We start from the raw sequence: 25,662 nt of genomic DNA on the forward strand, positions 1-25,662 counted from the left end.
CAAGTGAAAAATGGACAACCCCCTCATTTGACCTGCATAATAAACACCACATATTTAGATGCAAAAAATAGATATAAAGCTAATTACATATTGGATGTTGTCCTTTTTATCCATAAAAATGTCAACAAGGTGATGGCCAACATTAACAAGAGCTAACATTTTCTTTTGTGTTCGATCGGCCGGCGCCCCTTTCTGTTCGTTTTTTCTTTTTCTTTTTTGGTTTTCGTTCTTTTGCTTCTTTCAAAATGTTTAGGATTTTGAAAAACTTTTGAACTTCAGAAAATGTACATGAATGTGAAAAATGTTCCTCAATTGTAGAAAATGTTCAGAATTTTTTGGCAAAATTGAAAAGTGTTCCCGCATTTCAAAAATATTTCGAAATTGGAAATGTTCTCAGATTTCAAAAGTTATCATGAATTTAATTTTTGTCTGAATTTCAAAAAATGTTCCCAGATTTCAATTAATGAATTTTTAAATTGTTCATGCATTTTAAAATTTCTTCACGAATTTCTATAATTCTAGCGATCGTGAAAAAAAATACAAATATGAAAACATTCCCGAATATAAAAAGTGATTATAATTTCTGAATATATGTTCTATTTTCAATTTCACACACTTTTTTGAAATTCTGATTTTTTTCAAGAAGGGATCACGGATTTGAAAATATTCTTGGATTTAATTTTCTTTCACAAATTTTAAAAATGATCTTGGGTTTCAAAAAGATGTGTACGAATTTGAAAAAATGTTCTGAATTACTATATATGTTCTAGAATTTTAAAAACTTTCCAGGATTTCAAAAAAAAGTTCATGAATTCGAAGAGGAGGGTTTTGATCTTTCAATCTAATGTCGTGGGGGAAATTTTAAAGATCCATGTTACACCTTTAGATATGAATCGATGCCTAAAATGTTTTATTCCATGCAAAGAAAGGATAAATAGAAGTAAAATGTTAGACATACTGAAACATGATGCCCTTCATTTGCAAGGGCCACCTTTCTAGTTAGAAAGAAAGACGAGTTATCCCGAGAACAATTAATATTTACTAGATGAATGAAATGCAAACAAATTTCTCAAAGTAGTTGTTCCAAACAGTTTTGAGTGGGTGGATGTGAATCCGCTAGAAGCGGATAATTTAAAAAAATTTAAAGCCTTCACAAGGAATCTTAAGAGTGTAGCTCCCAACTCATTCATCATGTCATGAAACGACGTACCGACAACGTACCCATGCCACTTAATTTACTTCCCTAAAAATTAATATGTGCCTTAGTTAATTTCTGTGAGAAACCCATCAGCCAGCTATCCAGGGTTCCACCTCACTGATCCATGGCACGGCCTTCCCTCGGGCCATGGACCATGCATCTGCACCCTTCTTTGTTTTTTCCACTATGTCGTCGAGATGCAACTCCCAAATCCAAACCAAGATTTTAAGACCATCTCTCCATATAAAAGAAATAGTCATCCATCCGCATGCGACTTAGGACATTGTACCAGAACGAGGGCGACGCCTGACAAGAAGAGATGATGCAATGCTTTCCAGGTGGTTCTACCCTCGCACATCCACCCTCTCGTCTCCTACCGCACGGCCGCAGCACGCAGGGCACTCACGCCTCGCCCCTGGTGCTCACGCACGTCGCCCAACTCGTGGACCTCGGTGTGTTCAGTTAACCGTCTATGACAGTCCAGTTAACCAGTGGCGGAGACAGGGGACCAGCAGGGGCCCCGGCACCCCCTAACAACCTTGATTTAGTCCTAATTTGGAGATGAACAATGTACAGTTTCGGAAAAAAATACATGTATTACTCTAATTTGGCCCCAGTTATCAAAATTTTGAGTCATTTGGCCCCTCAATCTTTAATTCCTGGCTTCGCCACTGCAGTTAACCGTCTATGACAGTCCGCGCCGTTGCTCGCGCAGGTCGCCCAATTCATACGCCTCTATGTGTGTTCAGTACACCGCCTACGTGCTCCGTTGGATGAAGCTTGCCGGCAGGGACCTCTCAGCTTACAGCCTATATATGCAGGCGGAAGGAGGGACACCAGCGCTGGATGGAAAGCAAAGCCGCCGAGGAGGCTCCGCACCCACCACATCGATGCGTTGCGCGAGGCTGTGCACGCGAGGTCACCTTCATTCATCTGCGTCGTCGCATTCGGGTGCACGCAGGCAGGCGCACAACACCCATGGACAGAGTAAATTGCAAAAAACCACCACAACTGGGGACCCTAATTCAAAAAACCGCCACCATTCGATTTTTTTTTCAAAAAATCACCGACATTGTGGTGACAGTTTTCAAAAACACTGATGAATGGATTAGAGGTATTTGATGTGAAACCTAACAACTGCAGGGGCGGAGCCAACGTTATACCATTGGGTTCAGATGAACCCAATGACTTTCTCCAGCTACGTGCATGTATGTACGACATATTACGCCTGACCCCAATAAAAAATTAAGCCTGACCCCATCAAGCTGCTAACGCCACATGTTTAGACAAATAAAAGGCCCAAAAGCCCACTGTCAAGCCTGTTCGTTACGAGATCAATACCTACACGTACGGCAGCCGCGCACACGCCTCGTCTCTCCCCCGTCTCGCCCCGCCCCCCTCTCTCTCCTATCTCGCCCAGATTTCGGTTAGCCCTAGCCCGTCGGTCCTCACCTCCTCAGCAGACGCCAAAGCCCGACGGCAAGCGCAGTAGCACACAATTACAAATCAATAGCGGCAAGCGCAGAAGCTCTCAGCTGCAGTTTAATTCAAGGCAGAAAGATCACCTCCACATCTCTTTCCTCTATACGTTCTACCCAATCTAAATCTAATAGCCTAGTACGGGGAACTTTTTGCCCTAATTTTCTTATTCTTTTTTTCGTGGACTTTGATTGATGTAGGCTATGGAAAGATATTTTTCAAAAAAGAGAGGTCAATCACCTGATCCAGATAATGACGCGGGGACATCGAGGAGACCTTACAGGGCGCCGTCTCCTTTTGTTTATCCACACAGGGACATTGGAGATACTCCACAGATTTAATTCAGAATGGTTTAAAGATTATGGCTGTTGGCTTGAGTATAGTGACAAGGTGCGTACGGCCTTTTGTTTATGTTGCTATCTTTTTCAGAGATAATAACGAGGGACAAGCTAGGAGTGATGCATTTGGAATTAACGGTTGGACCGGTTGGAACAAGAAAAGTAGGCTGGATACCCATGAGCGGGTAAAGGTAATGTTAATAACTTTCATAATGTAGCAGTAAAACGATATGATGCTTTGATGAATTGAGATGAATCAATTCAGGTTGCTCTCGATAAGCAAACTGATCTTACAAAAAAGCAAATTCGAATTCGGCTTAATGCTTCAATAGATTCAATTAGATACTTGTTGCATCCAGGCCTAGCTTTCCGAGGCCATGATGAATCAGAAGAGTCAAAAACAAGGGAAACTTTTGAGAGTTGGTAAAGACTTTGGCAAATCAAAATGATGATATACGAAAGGTAGTTCTTGAGAATGTTCCAAAAAATTGCAAGTGGGTATGTGGAGATATTCATAAGGAAATTGCCAACTATTTTGCCAAGGTAACATCATCGTTAAATTGTGCTTTCTTTGACTGATATGTTAAATTTTTCCAAGTGATTTTATAATTCCATCTAATCGGTATGTTATGCACTCTTGAATTTTAAAGTAACAAATATGTGTGATAAGTGATATCATATTCATATTCATTGTGCTTTCTTTGACTGGTATAATCTCACTGCAATATGTCACAAAATCGCACTTAGTTCATGCAAAATTTTCACAGCTAGTTAGTGAATGAACCCATTGGCGAAATTTTCTGGCTCCGCCCCTGAACAACTGGGTCCCATATGTAAGTGATGACATGGCAAGGAAAGTCAACATCGTCACATGGACTGTTAAGTTGATATAGGCCCACTCGTTAGCATCTCCCCTCTCTCTCCATCCCTTCTCTGGCATTCTGTCGAGCAGCTCGCGAACTCGTCGGAGAGCTTGCTGCCGGCAGCGTTGCTCAGCCCGCGGCCAACGCCCCCTTGTGCACGGTCCGCCCATGCCGCCGGCGTGAGCACGCCCTTGAGCGCCGCCCCTGCCCTTCTCCCCCAATGCCATTTCCCCATCTCGAGCTCTTCTTCTCCTGCTCCGGCCGTGAGCTCCCACCTCGGAGATGAGCTCAATTGGGCCGCCATAGTGAGCTCCGCTTCAAATTAGTCCCATCTCTGACATCATCTCACTCCCCTCGAGCTAACACCACGTCAATTTTAGGCCAAAGCCTCCCCCGCGAGCTCACCATCTTCACTTTCACCATTTTAAGCCAAAGCCTCCACCGTGGACGGGCAGCGGCGCTGCAGGGGGCGGGCGGCGGCAATGGACTAATAACTAGCGTGCGGGCGTGGATGCGCTGCGGCACAAGACGGGATTTTGACTGGTCAACCCGAACACGTTAACGCTGTTAGTATTTGCGTGACGGTCGCCGTCTCAACCTGGGCCACGTGGCACCTGACAATGGGCCCGGATGTCAGGTTTTCAGTTAAACATGTATAATCAATCGGTCAGTGTTTTTTGAAAACTGTCACCACAATGTTGGTGGTTTAATAAAAAAACGAATGGTGGCGATTTTCTGACTTAGGGTCCCCAATTGTGGTGATTTTCTGCAATTTACTCCCCGTGGACAAGAGCGACAGTGGTTAATCGTACATACGTATGTGCATATCATGCCGGAGTCATGTTTGGAGCAGCAAAAGAAAAATTCATGTCGATTGGAGAGTGCTAGCTAGAACCTCAAGAAAGATCGCACGTTGGATCGGATCCATATTAAAATCGTGTTAAAAAAAGGATCCATGTAACTGCGATCCTTTCCTTTTTCTTCCACCAAGGAAACCATATATAGAAGAGCAAAAAAGGAAGCTATATACAAGGAATAGTTTCACCATAAGAAAAAGGAAAGTATATATAGTTTCATTGGCTTGCTGGATTCATATCCTAGCTTGGCTATATATAAACAGGTATAGTACATGATTAACAAACATACTCGCAAAGCTTCAATTTCGACGCTTGGACACAATGGGCAGCAGCTCCACAACCTTAAAGAGCGTGGTTGCGACGAACGGTGTCCCCATGACATTCGCGATCCACGACTACTCCATGTTGTGGCTGATGCCACCCGGCTCCCCGGCGACTCTGATCCAGATTATCAACTTCGGGCACCACCGATGGCACGTCAAGGCGTGCCCCTCAGATTTTATCAATGGGGTGCCCAACTCCGTCACCCTCTGTATCTTCACCACCTTGAAGTACTACCTCCAGCAATCCCCTGCAGACACCAATATTGCTATTGAAATCCTGGACCACACCTGCGAGCACACCATCTTCCACAAGGAGCAGACACTAGGTGAATGTCCCATGTTTGTGCCCCTGGTACTCGAGAGGAGTGAGCTAGAGGCGGCAGCATGCGTCCATGCCAAAGACTACATCCTGGTGAGGTGCACAATGAAGTTCACTGGCGGGAAGAGGACGCCGGACAACAAGTCCAAGTGGTGGTGCCTTCTTGGAAGAAGCTGTAGCTTCTTTTCCAATTTGAAGAGGAACACCAAGCTTACCACAAGATTGTTGTCCAACAACTCAGTCGACAAGTCGGCTGCCTGATTCAGTCCTCGTCACTCCTTGATTCGTTGGGCACCACACTCCTTGATCATCTTTGGCATGAATTTGAGCTACTGAAGTTGGTACTCAATCCGTTAAAAAAATAAGTGTCGTGGTAATTTGAAGTGAAGTCACGACACTTATTTTGGAACAGAGGGAGTAGTAGCTAGTTAATCATTTTTAGTCATCCATATGTCCTTTGTGTGTTTTATTACTCGACATTGAATTTGGTGCTTACGCGGATTCTGCTTGTGAGAAAATGGAAGTTATTTTTGCCGATGTCATCATTAATTGGCATGGATCGATCGATTTTAATCCCAATACGTATTATCAATTAGCCAATATTTTGATTCCAGAAAAATAAGCCCATTATGTATTATCAATGCCATGATCCTGAGATGAAATCAATGTCCATCACGTGATTCCCCGTCTCTCCCTGATTTATGACATGTGTGCAATAAAGAAGGCACGTTTTTTTCTTGCCTATTTTCTCTCCCCAGTCATGTTGTACTACACTCATTTTCTTGAAATGTAGCAGTGTGACGCTCGACCATGATCTGAATCTTCGGTATCACGTGTTGTACTCTTCACAGTGAAGATACGCAGAAGGTTCAGACCACGGTGTCAAGTCTATAGATCATGAGGTTACCAACAGAGACAACAACTCAACATCCAGTTACGATGGAAACAACCTTGCAGTGGGCGACGCCTAACACGACATGACATCTCCAGCTCCAAGTCTTGGAGATGTGGAAATCTTCCACATCGTCCTCCAAGGTTCGGTCATCGCCCCCCCCCCCCCTCGCGTCGCCCCTCTCGGGCGGCTCGAGGGCGACAACCCTAGCCCCCGCCGCCTCCCCCCTTCCTCCCCTCCCTCCTCGCTGCCGCCGGAGGCATCCGCCGGGCATGCCCGGGGCGTGGCCAAGGAAGGTGGCGGCGGGGCCTCTGCTGCTCCGTTTCTCCAGCGGGGGGTGTCGGTATCCGGGGCGGCGGCCTCGTTCGGTGAGGCGCCACCATCTCCTTGGCTGGTGGTGGCGCGGGTGTGGTCCGGTGGGCTTGGCTGCGCGGGCAGCAAGCTCTCCGACGGATGAGATCCGCGGCGCCGGCGGTGGGGCTTCTGGCCTCTTGCGGCTCCAGATCTGGCCGCCCATTTCCCCTTCTGCTGCCCTGCGTGCTCCACCGCGTCGGATCTGGACCGGGTCGACTTGGTTCTCCGGTGCCTGGAGCTGGATGCGGTGTTGGTGGTGTGGAGCCTTGACCGGGAGAAATCCATGGCGGCGACGTCCATGGACGCCGTTCCCTTCTTGGAGGCGCCATTCAGGCCTTTTGCTCCACCCTCCCCTTCCCTTAGCATCCCGGGTGAAAACCCGAACTTTGTTGGGCGGCGACGATGCTCTTGGCGCCGTTTGCTTCGTGAAGTCGTCGCCTTGGATGCTTTTTGGACTATGGGCACTGCGGCGTGGTGATTGTCGGGCGGCGGCGACAGTGTGGCCCCAGTGGCGGAGCCGGCAGCATCGTTGCTCCTTCCTCCCTGGACACCCTGCTGTTGTCTGACCGGCAACTTTCTCCTCTCCAGAGGTCGTCAGTGGGCAGCGGTGATGCGGTGTCTCTGGTGAAGTTTCTTAGTCATGTAGGGTGTGTTCTGTTCCTACTCCTTCTGGTTGCATCCTTCCGTCCATGTTCTAGGGTGAGCAACCCCATATGTCGACGGTTCGGCGCCTTTCGAGCCAGGCGAGGAGGCAGGGGCCTCCTTCGACAGTGGGAATGGATGAAGATGTTGTTCCAGGGCCTTGGTTGTTTGGTGCCGACATAGCCTATCCTCGACAGCGGGCGCTTCCCGGAGCCCCATTTCTTCTTCCCTGGTGATTCTTGTGTGGATGAGGGCCTCGCGTGCTTCAGCTTGTGCTTATCTTGTGCTATCTTACTAGGTGTAGTGAGTGAGGTTTTGAGAGCTGCCTACCAGCACCCTTGTATCTTGCCGTGTTCTTGTTTTTTGTTTGTTTGTTCGTGTTTGTAATGCTTTGGTTGTATTCCTGGCCGGTTGATGGCTTTGTTAATTCAAAGCCGGGCTCCCCCTTGAGCCTTCGTTCCAAAAAAGGTTTGGTCATCGGCTAAAGGGTCGATCATGGAGACGAGCAACATCGCCAAGGGCGTTATGGCCTTGAGACATTGGAGCTCCTCGGTATGGATTTGGTGTTTTACCGTGCAGATGCGTCAATGACCTTGTTGCCATCCTCGCTGCTCGGTCATCGAATTCCAAAGTTTGATTTTACAGTCGCTGGACGGGCGGCCCGCGGAGCCATTTGACGTCGACGAAGGTGAGCGGGAGGGAGCACGGCGGGAGGTCGACGTCGGATGGCGTGACAACGGCGGTGTGTAGGAAACCCGAATTTGTTTTGGGATTTCAATCTGATTATATAAAAGTTGTGAACATTTTCAAAAAACAAGAACCAATATTTGTGGAGGTGATTTTTTTAGTTTCCAACAATTTTTAAATTACTTGAACAAATTTTGAAATTTAATTTTTTTACTAAAAATAATTAAATATTGAAATTCTGAATGTTTTTCCTAATAATGAACCAAAATTGAATTTCCAATCATTTTTAGTCATTTGCGAACAAAATTTGAAGATTTCAACATTTATCAGAAAAGTGAACAATTTTTTGAAATGCAAACATTTGCAAATTTGTGAACCAATTTTAAAAACTCAAATATTTTGTCGATACACGTACAATTTTGAGGAATCTAAAAAAAATTGTGAATAAAACTTGGAACAAAATAGACAATGAGAACATTTATTGAAATTATGAACAATTTTGTGAAAACAGGGTCAAAAATTACAATTCTCCGAATAATTTTTGAACAGTTTTTAAAATCATGAACATATTTTGAATTTTAGACCAAATTTCGAAATGGAGAATTTTTTCGAAAATCCAAAACAAATTTGAAATGGGAACAAATTTTGAGTACGTGAACAAAAAATTGAAAAGGAGAACATTTTTTGAAAATAACGAAAATATTTTGAATTTTTAGAACAAATTTTGAAATGGAGAATTTTCTTGAAAATCCGAAACAAATTTGAAACGGGAACGAATTATGAATACGTGAACAAAAGTTTGAAAAAGAGAACTTTTTTTTAATATTTGTGAACAATTTTTGGAAACAGAAACTTTTTTTAAAATCCCAGTCATTACATAAAAAGTACTAAAAATGAAAAGAAACATTCTGAACAATTTTTGAAAAACAGAAATATTTTCTGAAATTCGAAAATTATTTTTTAGAAATGTGAACGGTTTTTGAATTTATGAACAACTTTCGTAAACACGGATATTTTTTGAAAAATGAATATTTTTTAAAAGCATGATTTTTTTTGAGTTTCTGAACAATTTTAAAATATGAACCTTTGTAAATAAAGAAATTAAACTTGAGAAATAAAAAAGAAACAGAAAAGATAAAGTAAAATAACAAAGAAAAAAGAAAAAAAAGGAAAACGGTTTAAGGAACCTTTTAGAAGGTTCCGAAAATCGGAAACACGGGAACACGTTAAATGGGGCGGCCCTAGGTTAGCGCTGAATCGCCCGGTCTGTGTGAAGCGTCGACTGTTTGACGCAGGATGCGGTAAATAGGATATTCCCTCCTATGCAGCGCTGCAGGCGCCCGTTAACGATCCGGCGCCTGCAGCTCTGCTAGCATTGGCCGCCCCACTAGCGTGTTGCCGCAGTTTTTTTTGTTACTAAAATAAAAATATGAAATCAAAACGGTTTATAGATTTAAAGAAAAAAGGTTCATCCATTTGGAAAAAGTTCATATCTTTTGAAAAGTTTTATCCATTTGAAAAAAGTTCATATCTTTTGAAAAGTTTTATCAAATCTGAAAAAAATTCATCAATTTGAAAAATTGTTCATTCAAATTGAAAAAAAGTTCATAAAATTTAGAAAAAGTTTATTAATGTTTTAAAAAGTTTATTAAATTTGAAAAAGTTCATAGAAATTCAAAAAAAAATGATGTATTTTTAGAAAAAGTTCATTGAACTGGAAAAATTTCATAAATAAAAAAAGTTCACCCATTTTCAAAAAGATGTTCATCAAATTTCTAAAAAGTCCATCCATATTCAAAAAAGCTCATCAATCTGAAAAAAAGTGTTGAAATTTTCAAAAAGCTCATAGATATTAAAAAAAACATAGAGTTTTAAAAAAAAATGTCAGCCGGCGCCTAGATGGGCCGGCCATTTACGGACGCCTCAGGCGCCAGTTAACGAAAATGCACGTTAACTGGCGCCTGTGGCGCCAAATAGGAAATGCCGAAGTTGCCTGCGTCCAGAACGTTTTCCAGATCGCTGGGAGAAGCAAGAAGCCATGTTAGAAGCCAGCTATATGGGAAGTTTTAGAGAAGCTAGGAAGTTTCAGAACATGCCCTAACACTACTATTTGCCAAGACAAATTCCACAAACAGACTAGAGAAGGAAAATTGTAAATTTTGTCTAGGAGCCAGGAGTATATATATAATGGTACACCACTATTTTGGAGTAATGCAGTTTGCATCGTACTCCCTCCGTATCAAAATAAGATGTTTGTTGACACTGGTGTCAAAAACCGTCTTATAGTTTGATACAGAAGGAGTAGTTCCTAACTGGCTCTCCCCGCGCACCAAGGAACGAGCACTAGTGCAGAAAAATGTTATGGAGACACCTATCACATGATAGGACCGGTCCTGATGCATGTGTTGCCATCTTGTCACCAAACAACACGTTGTCTTGCTACCATAGGTCTGCATGTTAACTTGTTGTAACCTGCGGCGAAGTGGTTTCTCACATAGGCAGGGAGGACGCATCTGATAGAATTATACTCTATCGTGAGCTAGGTGTAAGAGTTGCCTGCACATGGGAAAGAGCTGACAAGAAGTGTAGATTGCTCTCTAAATTATTTTTGTGACAAATCAAGTTTGTTGAATGCAATGCTGCTTTTCTCCATAGTGAAGTTGGTATTAGACTGAACTTGGTTAACTCTCCTTTTCATTTTTCAAAGAAAAAACGAACGGGTGTCACACGGCGGCCACAAGTGCATCGTCAACCACGTTGCCGGCGGCCACACGGCGGACACAGTTAAACGGAGCTATCGATGGAACCTTGGCCTGAGCCACACGGTTTCTACAGGCCAGGCCGAACGGTCATACTTAACATGCACTGCCCGTCCGGGAGTTTAACCAGATTTTTCAACTAGACTTATGCACGGCGCGAACATGCACTGCACTTGTCATGGAACCGGACATAAACGTCTGCGTATACGCCAGCTGCTTCTGTAAGAATTCCAATTGGACGCGGACATGCATGCAGCCAATAGTACGTATACGCCACCTGCTTCCGTAAGAAGAAATTCCAATTGGACGGGGACATGCAGTCCAATAGTACAGTACTACGTGTCTGCTTGCTTGCTGACTAGCCAAGAATGCACAACTTTTCACCTTATAAAACGCTCAAACTACAAAAACCTACCCCCAACAGGCTTGCATTGCTAGCTACCTAGTTGGCTCTTCTTTTTTCGCGCAAAAAGCTAGCTAGCTCTGATATTCAACACAGTAACGTACCTACAACGCTCAATGGCAGCGACGCGAGCGTGCTTGGTCGCGCTCGCCATGGCTCTGACGTTTCTCTTCTTGGAGGGCCCAGCCGTGGTGTTGGTGGCGCCGGCGGCGACCACTGATAGTTTGGTGCAGCGGAGGCGGGATGTGCAAAGGCTCCTCAGGCGGCTCAATAAGCCTCCTGTCGCAAGCATTCTGGTACATACATAGTGCTCCCTACGTTCAGCCTGCGCGTCTGATTCTACTTCTCCTCGCTGGTGCTGTCGCTCAGCGCACACATGCATGATTCGCCAAGCATGTTTATTCGTACGTGCTCTAAATTGTTTGCCGTCCTCTCACAAGCCATGCATAAGCGTAAGCAGTAGGTAGTCTTCTATTGAGATCATAGCGGCAGATGCATGCAAAGGGAAACGGAGCGTCACTACGTACGTGCATGCACGTATAGATACCCCCCACCCCCACCCTGCATGGTAAAGGTGGCACATGCCTTGCATCTACGGATGAGTTATCTATTCTTCTATAATTATTACAAGCATATTAATAGGAAGAGTCCTTGTGCTTTAAACTGGCCCTCGTTCCCACTGGATGCATGCATTATATATATCCTTGCACAGCTATTTCTAAATGTCGAAAGCTTCGATTCAGATAGCCTTTCACGACCAACAGTTAAACAATTGTTTTAGAACTAAAAGGCCACGGCAAATTGACCAACGGATATTGGCTTACCAAAAAATAAAAAGCTACAGCGGACTTAATTTGCATGCTATCACCAGAAGCAGACTGCATTAAATGGATTATGCATCGTCTACAAGTAGCATGTACTCCATGTTGAAATCTCTAGAAAGACTTGTATTTAAGAATGGAGGGAGTATAGAAAATCTAACATCTGCTAGTTTTGCATCTAATATTCTCCCCTTTTTGTTGCAACCAACGATTCCCCAAAATTAATAGAGCCCAGATGGAGATGTCATAGACTGTGTGCACATTTCCAAACAGCCTGCGTTCGACCATCCTCTCCTCAAGAACCATACTATCCAGGTAAATCTTTGCAGCACCATTTCTCTTTTCATATCACTCTCGATTGCAAACAAGTTGTAGTTCCCCAGACTACCCACACACATACCATGATATCACTCAATGGTCATCTTTCAGATGCGGCCTTCTTACAACCCAGGAGGCATTTATCATGACTCCAACATCGCACCCCATCCAATCACCCAAACATGGCATCAAAATGGTAAGTGCCCTGAGAACACCATACCAATCCAGAGGACCAAGGAGGAGGATGTCCATAGGGCCAGTTCCATCAAGAGGTATGGCAAAAAGAGGCCTAGGAGCATCCCAAACCTCAGTTCAATCAACGACCCTGAGGCAACCAATATCACGAGGGGCCACCGGGTACCATGGCCATTTAAGAATCACGTTCATATGAGTAATAATATTCATGCTGGATCATTACAATTGTTTTTCCTAGAAGTGCTCATTTAACTTTGTTTTCTCTGCAATTGAGCAGCATGCCGTCGCATCTACGAGTGTTTATAAGTTTCATGGAACCAAAGCCACTTTCAACCTTTGGCAACCAATGATTGCCAGAGCGAACGACTTCAGCTTGGCCCAATTGTGGATCAGTGGGGGTTCCTACAGTGGCAACGACCTCAATACTATTGAAGTAGGATGGCAGGTAAGACCACAAAGGGAAACATTAAAACCCACCTTAATAAAAGATTTATTAAACTCTACCTTTCTACTTTTGTTCATGATATATATGTCTTGTTGAAAGAATCAGATCATAAGTCTGAGCTAGTCTATGTTCTCCCTTGGTACAAACCTATTTTCTTTCATAAGTTTTGCTAACAGCATTCTTTTTAAGACCAATGGCATGTCGAAAGCTATAAAATATAGACATTTTTTGTCTTTATACATGTACATGTTATCTACAGATATTATTACACGTAACATTCATGGTGGGTTATGTTTCAATCTACAAGACTTGTAGCAGCAACTAATTCTAAAAAGCGAGATTAACACAACTAAACCTAGTAGATTTTCAACTAAGTGTCATAATTCATAGATTGTTAAGCTTGAGGCAACCAAACCTATAAAAGGAACAAAATCAACAACTCCAAGGCCTCAACACATTAGTAATCTCCTAAAGATACTCCACAAGCAAATTACCCATATATGCCATTATGAAAAATAATCTTGAGTAACCTAGCTATTAATCTAAATCTAAATTCCCAATCTCAAACAATATGAAAATTTTAGAGTCAAGTGCATATTAGGTCCTTGAACTATTTGAAGGGTGCCACGTAAGTCCTCAAACAATGAAAATCATCATCCAGGTCCTCGATGTACATCAAGTGTGTCATGCTAAGCAAAATATAGGTCCTCGGACTACTTTAATGTTGAACTGATTTTGGACCTAGATGACACACTTACTGCACTTTGGGGACCCCGATGATGATTTTCATAGTTCGAGGACCTAGGTGACACCCCTAAAAAAATTCAGGGACCTACAATACACTTCACTCAAATTTTTAATTAAGACTATAAATATGCATATAAATTACCTATTTTCACTTATTAATACTATAAATTACAGAAGAGTCTTAATTAGCCATCCTTCCCATTATAAAGAATTTTTTTTAACTCTTTGTACATATTCTTCCAAACTCAAAGTATACTTGTATGGTATGTGTCACCAGTGGAACAGATGGGCCAGGCCCTAGGAAAGCCCAGGCCGAACTCATGCTGCCGTAGCAATTAGTGTCAAAATAGCTACAATTATCACAGAAAAATCATATTTCTTGACCTGGGCTACGACTGAGGCAGCACAGGTCCAGTGTCTGCCCTGTGCGCGACCATCAAACCTTGCATGCCTACATATAGGTAGCATGGAGTAATGAGAATGTCTATTTCGGAGGAGCAACCCGTCAGCAATCACGAAAGATGTTTCCACAATGAGTCACATGGCAATGGCAGTAACAATCCATGTTTGGTTGTACTACTATTTTATGGCAATAAAGTTGTTACTTCAAAGAACTTTTTAATATTCACACTATTTTTTAACATATTTACAATCTATGCATGCTAACTTCAAATAGTTAGAAAATACAACTGCACTCGTTGTCTTTTATAGAGGAAATGCAATCTCTTTGTATTGTAATGTAGGCTAAAGTGTTTGTTTTCACGACTGTACTACCTAAGAGTGGAATTTCTAATGTAGAATATATATTTAAAAAATCATTTCTACTTTACACGTGGACGAATAAATTAATACAATTAAACTATATGAAGATCATACTAGGATTGATGAGGTCACGATGGATGGCTGGATGGCTACAAAAGGAGCTCTTAGAGCTCAATCTAAGGTTTCAACAAAATACATGTCAAACACACAAGGTTGCAATGCAAATGGAAAGAACTATGAATCAAGATGCTAAACCATACAAAGTAACCAGTAAAGGATGTCTATCATATCATGATAAAATTGCGTAGTATCCTCATATGTATGTGAAAAGGAGGAAGGATAAGAAGTTATGATTAGTCGAGGACCTCAAATTCATCCAAGAGCATCAAGTTCTTATGTCTCTTATGAAATACACAAGTTTGCCTTGTCCCTGTAGGAGCATGGGTTCATGAATTAGTGAGGTATCTGAAATTATTCTCGACAATATTATGTGCTATACGGAAATTATATCCATTTATAAAAGGATTTCAAAGATATATAAGCATGGATAGGGTGTACATCAAAAGGGCATCAAATAAACAAACAAGAAATATCCAATATATGTTCAATCCCAAGGCCAGAAGGGACAATACATAATTGTTTGGTGATTGCAATCAATCTATTGAAAAATATTCAAAAGAGGGATTGCATGAGTATTTCTTATGTTTGTTCATTTGTTGGAAAGGCGTCATGTTGTATGTGGATAGTCTCAATGGAAGGAAGGGAGAGACAAGCTGTCTGCAAAGACTTAGATCGTCTTGCTTTTTTCTTTGCGCACATAAAAGAACAATCTCTCTCTCTCTCTCTCTCCCTCTCCTCTCTCTCTCTCTCTCTCTAATAAACAAATCCTACGTCTCCATGCATATAGATACCTAACACCATGTTATTATTTAAGACCTAAACATATTTTCATGGTGCAATAAGTTGTTCAATCTCTTTCATTGTCCCTAATGGGGCCATTCTTTCTACAAAAATTGCAGGTTTACCCACAGATGTATAATGATAACAATACTAGAATCTTCATCTACTGGACAGTAAGATAAACATGAAATTTTATTTTATCTTTAGTAGTAATAATATTGAGTTCATCTTTCATTATTGTTGGGAATAGCATCAAGGTACTAATTTTCTATTGTTGTGTAATATTGTAGCGTGATGCATATCAAACAACAGGATGTTACAACCTAAAGTGCTCAGGGTTCATCCAAACGAATAATCAAATCACCCTTGATGGCAGCATATCCCCAGTCTCTAACTATGGAGGTACACAACATGACTTGGATATTTCAGTTTGGAAGGTAATTCAACACAGTAATCTTTCATATCCTTAGTATTGAGTAGGGTGCACCAACCACTTAAACTCGTAAGCTTAAAAGTGTTGGGAAAAGGTGGGAACCCCCTCCCCACCCCTCATATGCAGGCTCCCTTAAGCCTCAAACACGGAAAATGGAGTCGGCTACAATCATTTTTATTTTATTCCACCTGCTATGATTTCATTATGTTTTATTACACCCATTACGACTTTAATTCAAGACTTCTGTCATTCGGTTGCATGCACTGACCAATTCGACCCAAAAGCTTAAACAAATGTGAAGGAGTGAGCAATTCACTTATACTTTAACATTAAGCAGCATATATCAAATTTATGAAGGTGCAAAAAGAGTCTGTGTTAACTGCCTTACGTTCTTTATGAAACTATGGATCATGCCATGTTTGTGGTCTCAATAATGGTGTACAGTTGTCCCCATGCATGTTTCCTATTTGTCTGTGAATCGAACACTCTTAAGTCAGCCATTGAACCTGGTTAGAGTTGAAACAAATAAACCTCAATCATTGCTTTTAAGTGAGGTCATGTTTAAATCATTTTAGTAATACATTGACTAGCTAGTAATAGTTACTTATCGTGTGGATTTTTATGGAAGGTCTACACCAGCACATCATCTTCTCGTAGCATAGCCACACTCTTGCATGCATCATCTAGAGTGTGTGTGGTTGTTGTATGTGTGCCAATAATGTAGGAGGTTGAGTGCGTCGTTGTCTAGATTGGCCGAGTCAAGTTTCTTAGCATGTACTTAAATAATTTGCCTTGTCGCAATGTCTCAAGGTTATATGTGCATATTATTACCATGCATACCTTCATATATAAACTCATAATACTCTCCATATCTATAAGTAATACGAATTCGAAAATCAGTACTATAAACGTTCATCCTGTCAGCTCACAAGTACCAGTAAACTCAGACTCAACACAGATAAAGCATTTGTGTTCATGCGTCACAAGTGTTGGTAAAATTAAACCCTGGAAGGGCTGTCGCCCAGTGCAGGTACATTGGTAATTATTTATGTAAACTCTTGTTACAAAATAGCGCAAATACATTTATTGGTGCTCATTTGTGCTATCTCTCGTTATCAACTAGTATGGATAACTCTGTGATTATCGCTGCAAGTTTGAAATATGATGCAAAAGGGTGATATGTCTCGAATGGATAGATACTTCCAATTTTTAAATTTGCGTATCAACTTTTTTTGAAAACACCACACATACATGTTAAACATGTAACCTGTCATACACAGTCCTATCAGTAGTTCGCCGTGGTGGCATCTGATGACCCACAAGTATATGGGATCAATCGTAGTCCTTTCGATAAGTAAGAGTGTCGAACCCAACGAGGAGCAGAAGGAAATGACAAGTGGTTTTTAGCAAGGTATTCTCTGCAAACACTGAAATTATAAGTAACGAGTAGTTTGATAGCAAGATAATTTGTAATGAGCAAGTAACGATAGTAGTAACAAAAGTGCAGCAAGGTAGCCCAACCCTTTTGAGGAAAAGGACAGGCCAAAACGGTCTCTTATGATAAGCAAAGCGTTCTTGAGGGTACACGGGAATTTCATCTAGTCACTTTTATCATGTTAGTTTGATTCGTGTTCGCTACTTTGATAATTTGATATGTGGGTTGGCCGGTGCTTAGGTGTTGTTCTTACTTGAACAAACCTCCTACTTTGATTAACCCCCTTGCAAGCATCTGCAACTACAGAAAAGTATTAATAATAAATTCTAACCATAGCATTAAACTTTTGGATCCAAATCAATCCCTTACGGAATAGCGCATAAACAAGGGTTTAGGCTTCTGTCACTCTTGCAACCCATCATCTAATTACTACTCCACAATGCATTCCCTTAGGCCCAAATATGATGAAGTGTCATGTAGTCGACGTTCACATGACACCACTAAGGGAATCACAACATACATACCATCAAAATATCAAACACATATAAAATTCACATGATTACTTGCAACAAGATTTCTCCCGTGACCTCAAGAACAAAAGTAACTACTCACAAATGATAATCATGCTCAAGATCAGAGGGGTATTAAATAACATATTGGATATGAACATATAATCTTCCACCAAATAAACCATATAGTAATCAACTACAAGATGTAATCAACACTACTAGTCACCCACAAGTACCAATCTATAGTTCTGGTACAAAGATTGAACACAAGAGATGAACTAGGGTTTGAGAGGAGATGGTGCTGTTGAAGATGTTGATGGAGATTACCCACCTCAAGATGGGAGAGTGGTTGGTCATGATGATGACGATTATTTCCACCTCCGGGAGGGAAGTTCCCCCGGCGAAATTGCTATGCCGGAGGGAAAAAGTGCTCCTGCCCAAGTTTCGCCTCGAGACGGAGGCGCTTTGTCCCGAAAGTCCTCCCCCTATTTTTTCTAGGTCAAAATAACTTATATACCAGCGGGCACCAAAGGTGGGCTGAGGAGGGCACAACACACCAGGGCGTGCCTGGGCTTCCTGGCGCGCATAGGTGGGTTGCGCCCACCTGGTGGGCCCCCTCTGGTACTTATTGGCAAAGTAGTATGATAGTTTGGGTAATAGTAGCGACAACAATAGTAACGGTAACAGTGATAGAAGTAAATGGAGCAGTAACGAAAGTAGTAGTAACTTAGCAAAAACAATATAAGAGAAATTCGTAGGAAAATCATAGGCATTGGATCGGTAATTTGTTGGATGATATTCATCATGAGACAGTTATAACCTAGGGCGATACGACACTAGCTCGAGTTCATAAATATAATGTAGGCATTGTTGGGGAACGTAGCAGAAATTCAAAATTTTCTACACATCACCAAGATCAATCTATGGAGTTTACTAGCAACGAGAGGGAAGGAGTGCATCTACATACCCTTGTAGACCGCGAGCGGAAGCGCTCAAGAGAACGGGGTTGATGGAGTCGTACTCATCGTGATCCAAATCACCGATGATCCTAGCGCCGAAAGGACGGCACCTCCGCGTTCAATACACGTACAGAGCAGCGACGTCTCCTCCTTCTTGATCCAGCAAGGGGGGAGGAGAGGTTGATGGAGATCCAGCAGCACGACGGCGTGGTGGTGGAAGTAGCGGGATTCAAACAGGGCTTCGCCAAGCGCTGCGGGAGGAGGGAGATGTGTCACGGGAGGGAGAGGGAGGCGCCAGGGCTTAGGGTATTGCTGCCTCTCTCCCCCCACTATATATAGGGCCAAGGGAGAGGGGGGGCGCAGCCTTGGCCCTTCCCCCAAGGAAGGGTGCGGCCAGGGAGGAGTCCATCCTCCCCAAGGCACCTCGGAGGTGCCTTCCCCCTTTAGGACTCTCCCTTTATCTTATCTTTTGGCGCATGGACCTCTTGGGGCTGGTTCCCTTGGCCCATATAGGCCAAGGCGCACACCCCACAGCCCATGTGCCCCCCGGGGCATGTGGACCCCTTGGTGGACCCCCGGAACCCTTTCGGCACTCCCGATACAATACCGATAATGCGCGAAACTTTTCCGGCGACCAAAACAAGACTTCCCATATATAAATCTTTACCTCTGGACCATTCCGGAACTCCTCGTGACGTCCGGGATCTCATCCGGGACTCCGAACAACTTTCGGGTTACCGCATACTAATATCTCTACAACCCTAGCGTCACCGAACCTTAAGTGTGTAGACCCTACGGGTTCGGGAGACACGCAGACATGACCGAGACGACTCTCCGGTCAATAACCAACAGCGGGATCTGGATACCCATGTTGGCTCCCACATGCTCCTCGATGATCTCATCGGATGAACCACGATGTCGAGGATTCAATCAATCCCGTATACAATTCCCTTTGTCAATCGGTATGTTACTTGCCCGAGATTCGATCGTCGGTATCCCGATACCTTGTTCAATCTCGTTACCGGCAAGTCTCTTTACTCGTTCCGTAACACATCATCCCGTGATCAACTCCTTGGTCACATTGTGCACATTATGATGATGTCCTACCGAGTGGGCCCAGAGATACCTCTCCGTTTACACGGAGTGACAAATCCCAGTCTCGATTCGTGCCAACCCAACAGACACTTTCGGAGATACCTGTAGTGCTCCTTTATAGCCACCCAGTTACGTTGTGATGTTTGGTACACCCAAAGCATTCCTACGGTATCCGGGAGTTGCACAATCTCATGGTCTAAGGAAATGATACTTGACATTAGAAAAGCTCTTAGCAAACGAACTACACGATCTTGTGCTAGGCTTAGGATTGGGTCTTGTCCATCACATCATTCTCCTAATGATGTGATCCCGTTATCAACGACATCCAATGTCCATGGTCAGGAAACCGTAACCATCTATTGATCAACGAGCTAGTCAACTAGAGGCTTACTAGGGACATGGTGTTGTCTATGTATCCACACATGCATCTGAGTTTCCTATCAATACAATTCTAGTATGGATAATAAACGATTATCATGAACAAGGAAATATAATAATAACCAATTTATTATTGCCTCTAGGGCATATTTCCAACAGGCATGTATTCCGTAAATAGTCATACGTGCTTATGGAAAGAACTTGCATGACATATTTTGTCCTACCCTCCCGTGGCAGCGGGGTCCTATTGAAACTAAGGGATATTAAGGCCTCCTTTTAATAGAGAACCGGAACAAAGCATTAACACAAGGTGAATACATGAACTCCTCAAACTACGGTCATCACCGGGAGTGGTCCCAACTATTGTCACTCCGGGGTGGCAGGATCATAACAGTTAGTAGGTGACTATAAATTGCAAGATCGGATCTAGAACATGGATATAATGGTGATAACATAAACGGTTCAGATCTGAAATCATGGCATCCGGGCCCAAAGTGAGAAGCATTAAGCATGGCAAAGTCATAGCAACATCAATCTCAGAACATAGTGGATATTAGGGATCAGGCCCTAACAAAACTAACTCGATTACATGATGGATCTCATTCAACTCCTCACCGACCAGCGAGCCTACGAAGGAATTACTCACGGTGGGGAGCATCATGGAATTGGCGATGGAGAAGGGTTGGTGATGACGAAGATCAAATATCCCCCTCTCCGGAGCCCCAAACGGACTTCAGATATGGCCTCCGATGAAGAACAGGAGGTGATGGCGGCTCCGTTTCGTGGAACGCTATAATTCTTTCTTCCTGATTTTTTTCTGGAAATATGTGATTTTATAGCGTCGGTTTCTGGGTCTGCGGGGCCACCAGGTGGGGACAACCCACCTGGCCGCGCTTGGAGGGGGGCGCCCTGGTGGGTTGTGCCCACCCAGGTGCCCCCTCCGGTGGTTCTTCGCTCCGGAAATTATCATTTATTGTATAAAAAATCCTCGCAAAGTTTCGTTCCGTTCCGAGAAATTTTATTTTTGCACAAGAACAACACCATGGTAGTTCTGCTGAAAACAACGTCAGTCCGGGTTAGTTTCATTCAAATCATGCAAATTAGAATCCAAAACAAGAGAAAAAACATTAGAAAAAGTAGATACGTTGGAGACCTATCACATCCATATATATTTTTAGTCGTTTTTGCTGTTTATGCATATCCTTACTGAGTACTAAACCAACAAGGGAACTCATGAGTATTAATATTGTTTTCATATATATTGTATTATTAAAACAAGACATCATGTTCATCCACATATATAGTTGCGTACAAACAATTTGGCCTGGCACCTATAAATAGTTTGCCACATATTCCGTCTAGGTCATAAAATTTTTTCAATAAAAAAAATCTGTCCTGGACAAAGAAGCATGGCTGGCAAACAGCTACAAAGGCATGACCATTTAAAAAAAAAATCATGGCTGCCAAATATAAACAGTCCTGGGTGCCCAGCTTCCAGCTCTGGTAAAAAAAAAAAGCAAAGCTGCCAAGCAGCTAAAGAAGGCACGAACATGTAAAGAAAGAAAGACGAAGGGCACGGCTGTCAACTATAGAGAGTCTTAGCGCCACGCAAAAAACAAGAATCTGGATTATTTTTTTACGAAAAAACTTTCAATCTATTTATTTTCAATCATGGCAGTACAACGAATACCAGAGAAAAAAATTACATCTAAATCCATAGACCACCTAGCGACGACTACAAGCACTGAAGCAAGCCGAAGACGCGCCGCTGTCATCGCCCCTCCCTTGTCGGAGCCTTTCAACATTTTTGTAATAGACAAACGGGAAGTCATCGTGTTAAGACCCGATAGGACCAGCGCAACAGAACATCAACTGCCACTGTTGAAATATTGCGTAGATTGGAGTGATCCAACATAAAAACACATGAACATAGACGAACTACGACCTGATCCGAGAAAATCAACAAAGGACAGATCCGCCAGAGACACACCTCCACACGCACATCGACGCTGCTAGATGCACCACCGCTGGGAGAACTTTATTCCATCTTCTGGGAGCCGCCACCGCCTTGTCTTTCTGAACAGGACAGACGTCCTAACAAAACTCGAAGGAACATGTAAAAACGTAGACCCCCTGATGGCAAGAGCCGGGAACCACTGTGCCACCATGGTCCCAAAGCCACGGGAGACGAGACGGACCGGTGGCGGCGTCGATGGGAGGCAGAGAAACCCTAGTCTTTTTTGAGGGGAGGAGGCGGCTGCGGGCTGTGTCAAGAGTCTGGATCATAATACATCTAATGACACCATCTATGATATGAGAAAAAAGAAATAAGATATGATTTTATCAAGTGAATCAATATTTCGCTGCTTCATTAGCGTTTCACGTGGCGTACGAAACTTTCTGTACTCATGAGCGTTAACAAACTTTCTCTACGGAGACGAAATAGTACGTGTGCATACATACATGGCATAGAATGGGCGGCAAAAAACTCCCGATATACTTTTGTTTAGAAATAAAGTACGTCTAAAAATGGATGTTAGCGCAAGTATATATTTAATGGACAGCTGATAAAAAATTACAGGAATATCTAAGTGCCAAAATAATATTCCTATTCTCGCAATATTTTTTACAAAGTAATCACAACGGCGTTCTATTTACAATGGTTGATAGTAATAGTTATGAGAAGGACCATGTGAAAGCCTATACAGTATACATGCAAAATAAAACTACACCATCCTTCTCAGAAGATAAGGAATGTAACTAATCTTATAATTACTATTTTTTTACAACAATACATGCAAAAGTGTATGGTTTGGACATGCAAGAATAACATCATAATGGCTGCATTTTTTATGACATATGTCATTTAGTTTTTGACATATTATAAATGAAAATCGTAAGCTAAAATTGTGGATTGGAACTATAAATAATTAAGTGTAACTCTATCGCCAGAAAGACACGTCATCAGGCATATCCACGAGATCCATGTATATCATATTGAGTCAGAGTGTTGACCTCTTAATCATATTTATTAAGGAGCTACCGGGGCCGATGTCCAGAGAACAGAGAGAATAAAAATAACAATAGATACTACATTGGTCCACACGGGCTAAGATTATATGATGGGTCCTAATTCTGATAGTTGAGATTAAAAACTGAAAGTATAAAGGTATACGTGCCTTAGTGGCACAATTGACCAACTAATCAGCTGGATCTGTTTTTTAAATAGATTATGAGAACCAATCATATTATATAGCCATAAAATAACATCCAAAGATGGTTTTGCCCAAGAGCAAGAACGCAAAAAGGTTACTTGTATGGCCTTATCAAATTTATTCTCTATCTTAGGTTAAATAATCCACATTTATGACATCTTGCGATTCTTTTCAAACAAAAAAAGAATACTATCAGTCAAACGAAAGATGTAGAGGTAAAAGGATGAGCAGAGAATCAAAAGAAATATAAGTATAATTTTGACAAGGATATTAAAATAGTAGTTCCTTGACAAAAATGATTATATTGAGATAAGTAACATGTTTCCTTAGAATTCAATTTCGTATAACTTTTTGTCTATATTTTGACATATGAAATTACAATGTATAGAAGAATATAATCGAATAAGAACTATCGTCGAAGGAATAATTATGGACAAAAAACGAAGGATGACAATATGAAATTAATATACAACCACGAATGCACAAACCACCATACCAATGATAACGAGGCCTGTTGAGGAAGAAAAACCATGTTTGGATGTAAGACATACATATTTATATTTATACCTTTGTTGATTTTTTATTTATATTTTTCAAATATCATAAGGACTTATGCCCTCTTTGGTGTCATTGCCAATCAATAATGAATGAAAAATAGATCGAGGGTAAAAAGAATGTGTGTTGCCTAACTTTCAAAACTTAGCTGCTAATTTATTAATGATATTTTGATTGTCAACGCAAATAGCATCAATTTATCATTTATACCTAATATACCAACATTCTATATAGCATATGCTTATGAAAGTAATTAACAAACCTTTGATTTGAATACCCTATCAAAAACTAAAATAGCATAAACCTTGTCTCACTAATGCATGTCAAATGCCCACCTCATGTGGAAACCACATATCTCTACAAGCTTTTGAGGTACCACAAAGTACTTGATTATTCTGTGTGCATGATGTTAGTTAGGAGGCAAATCCTTATATAAATACTTTGGATGGAGTTAATTGATTAGGAAACAAACTCACGATTAACTTCATTTCATTTTGAAAGAGAAATATACTAAATACCCATAATTGATATGGGAAAAAGGTTGTGTATTCTCCTTTAATCTCAACCCTTGGGATCAAAATGGTTGAGCCAATTATAGTAGTTTAGTATCTAAAAACCTGCGTTTGAATAGAACTTCAAAGGAATTTTCCTCGTATATTTTTCTAGGAAATAATGCATAATGGCATTGCCATCTGTAGTAATATAGTTTCTTCCCATTACATGAACAAGAGCAACTTCTCCCCAATATAATATATATAGTTTGCTAGAAAATTGCTAAGTTTATATTTCCATTCTAGGCAATGCTACACCTACAAAACCGTGGTCCTTGAAAAATCAACTTATGTGTTGACATGAACAATAACAATTGTGCCTGCTTTGCTGAACTTACCAATTGAAAGCTTTCAATTATTTGTAGCACGTAAGTGTAGTTTCCGTATAACTTATTTGTGGAGGCAACATCAATTACGATCTTCCATTATATTGCTATCAAATGGCAACAAAACATTTCATAGTGAACATAGGAAAACATAAACTCACTTTTGCATTGTGACACCCTAGACCCATAGTGTTTTCTTTTGGCCTAGATTTTTGAATTTTTTTGCGGGTTCTAGTCTTTTGAACTTAAGGGATATAATCTATATTTTATGCTCACTCTCTTTATTCTCCGTTAAATTAATTTTGGCTTGCAGGACCCAAAGGGGGGCAATTGGTGGCTGCAAGTGGGAACTAATTATGTGGGATATTGGCCATCGTCCATATTTTCATATTTGGCTAATAATGCCTCTAGTGTACAATGGGGTGGTGAGGTATGGTCACCTGATGCCGGCCAAACTTCCACACAGATGGGTAGTGGACACTTCCCCGAGGAAGGGTTTGGCAAGGCTAGTTATATAAAGAACATACATGTGGTAGATTCGTTCGACAATCTCGAACCACTAAGTGATGTGCAGGTTATAGCTACGCAGAAGAACTGCTATAATGCAGAAAATGGTTTCTCTAGCGACATGGGCACTTACATCTACTATGGGGGAGCCGGGAAGAACTCCAATTGCCCATGAAGATCACCCTTTAGTAATGTAACACTTTTCTGCATTACTACTGGCCCAATACGTATTGTTAGGGTCTATACTATTGCAATAGTATGTGTTGCCATGTATGGCTTTGTAATGCTCAAGTGTGTGTGTATGACTGCATTGGTAAGAGGTGAGAATAAGCAGTGGAAGCTCACATCAGATGTACAGTAGTAAGGGAAACCCCTAATTAGCGGCGTTAAAAAGTGT

The 25,662-nt window shown here is 41.8% G+C and overlaps 1 protein-coding gene across 1 annotated transcript; it reads left to right on the top strand.

The window, feature by feature from the left end:
* Window positions 1-11,230: 11,230 nt before the first annotated feature.
* Window positions 11,231-25,440, top strand: LOC123126295 (uncharacterized). Its single transcript, XM_044546662.1, has 7 exons — window positions 11,231-11,410; window positions 12,164-12,250; window positions 12,365-12,610; window positions 12,726-12,893; window positions 15,422-15,475; window positions 15,593-15,739; window positions 25,072-25,440. The coding sequence occupies exons 1-7, from the start codon at window positions 11,231-11,233 to the stop codon at window positions 25,438-25,440; spliced, it is 1,251 nt and encodes a 416-aa protein (XP_044402597.1).
* Window positions 25,441-25,662: the final 222 nt, after the last annotated feature.

The sequence above is a fragment of the Triticum aestivum genome, chromosome 5D, assembly GCF_018294505.1.
Source record: "Triticum aestivum cultivar Chinese Spring chromosome 5D, IWGSC CS RefSeq v2.1, whole genome shotgun sequence".
Classification (NCBI taxonomy): domain Eukaryota; kingdom Viridiplantae; phylum Streptophyta; class Magnoliopsida; order Poales; family Poaceae; genus Triticum; species Triticum aestivum.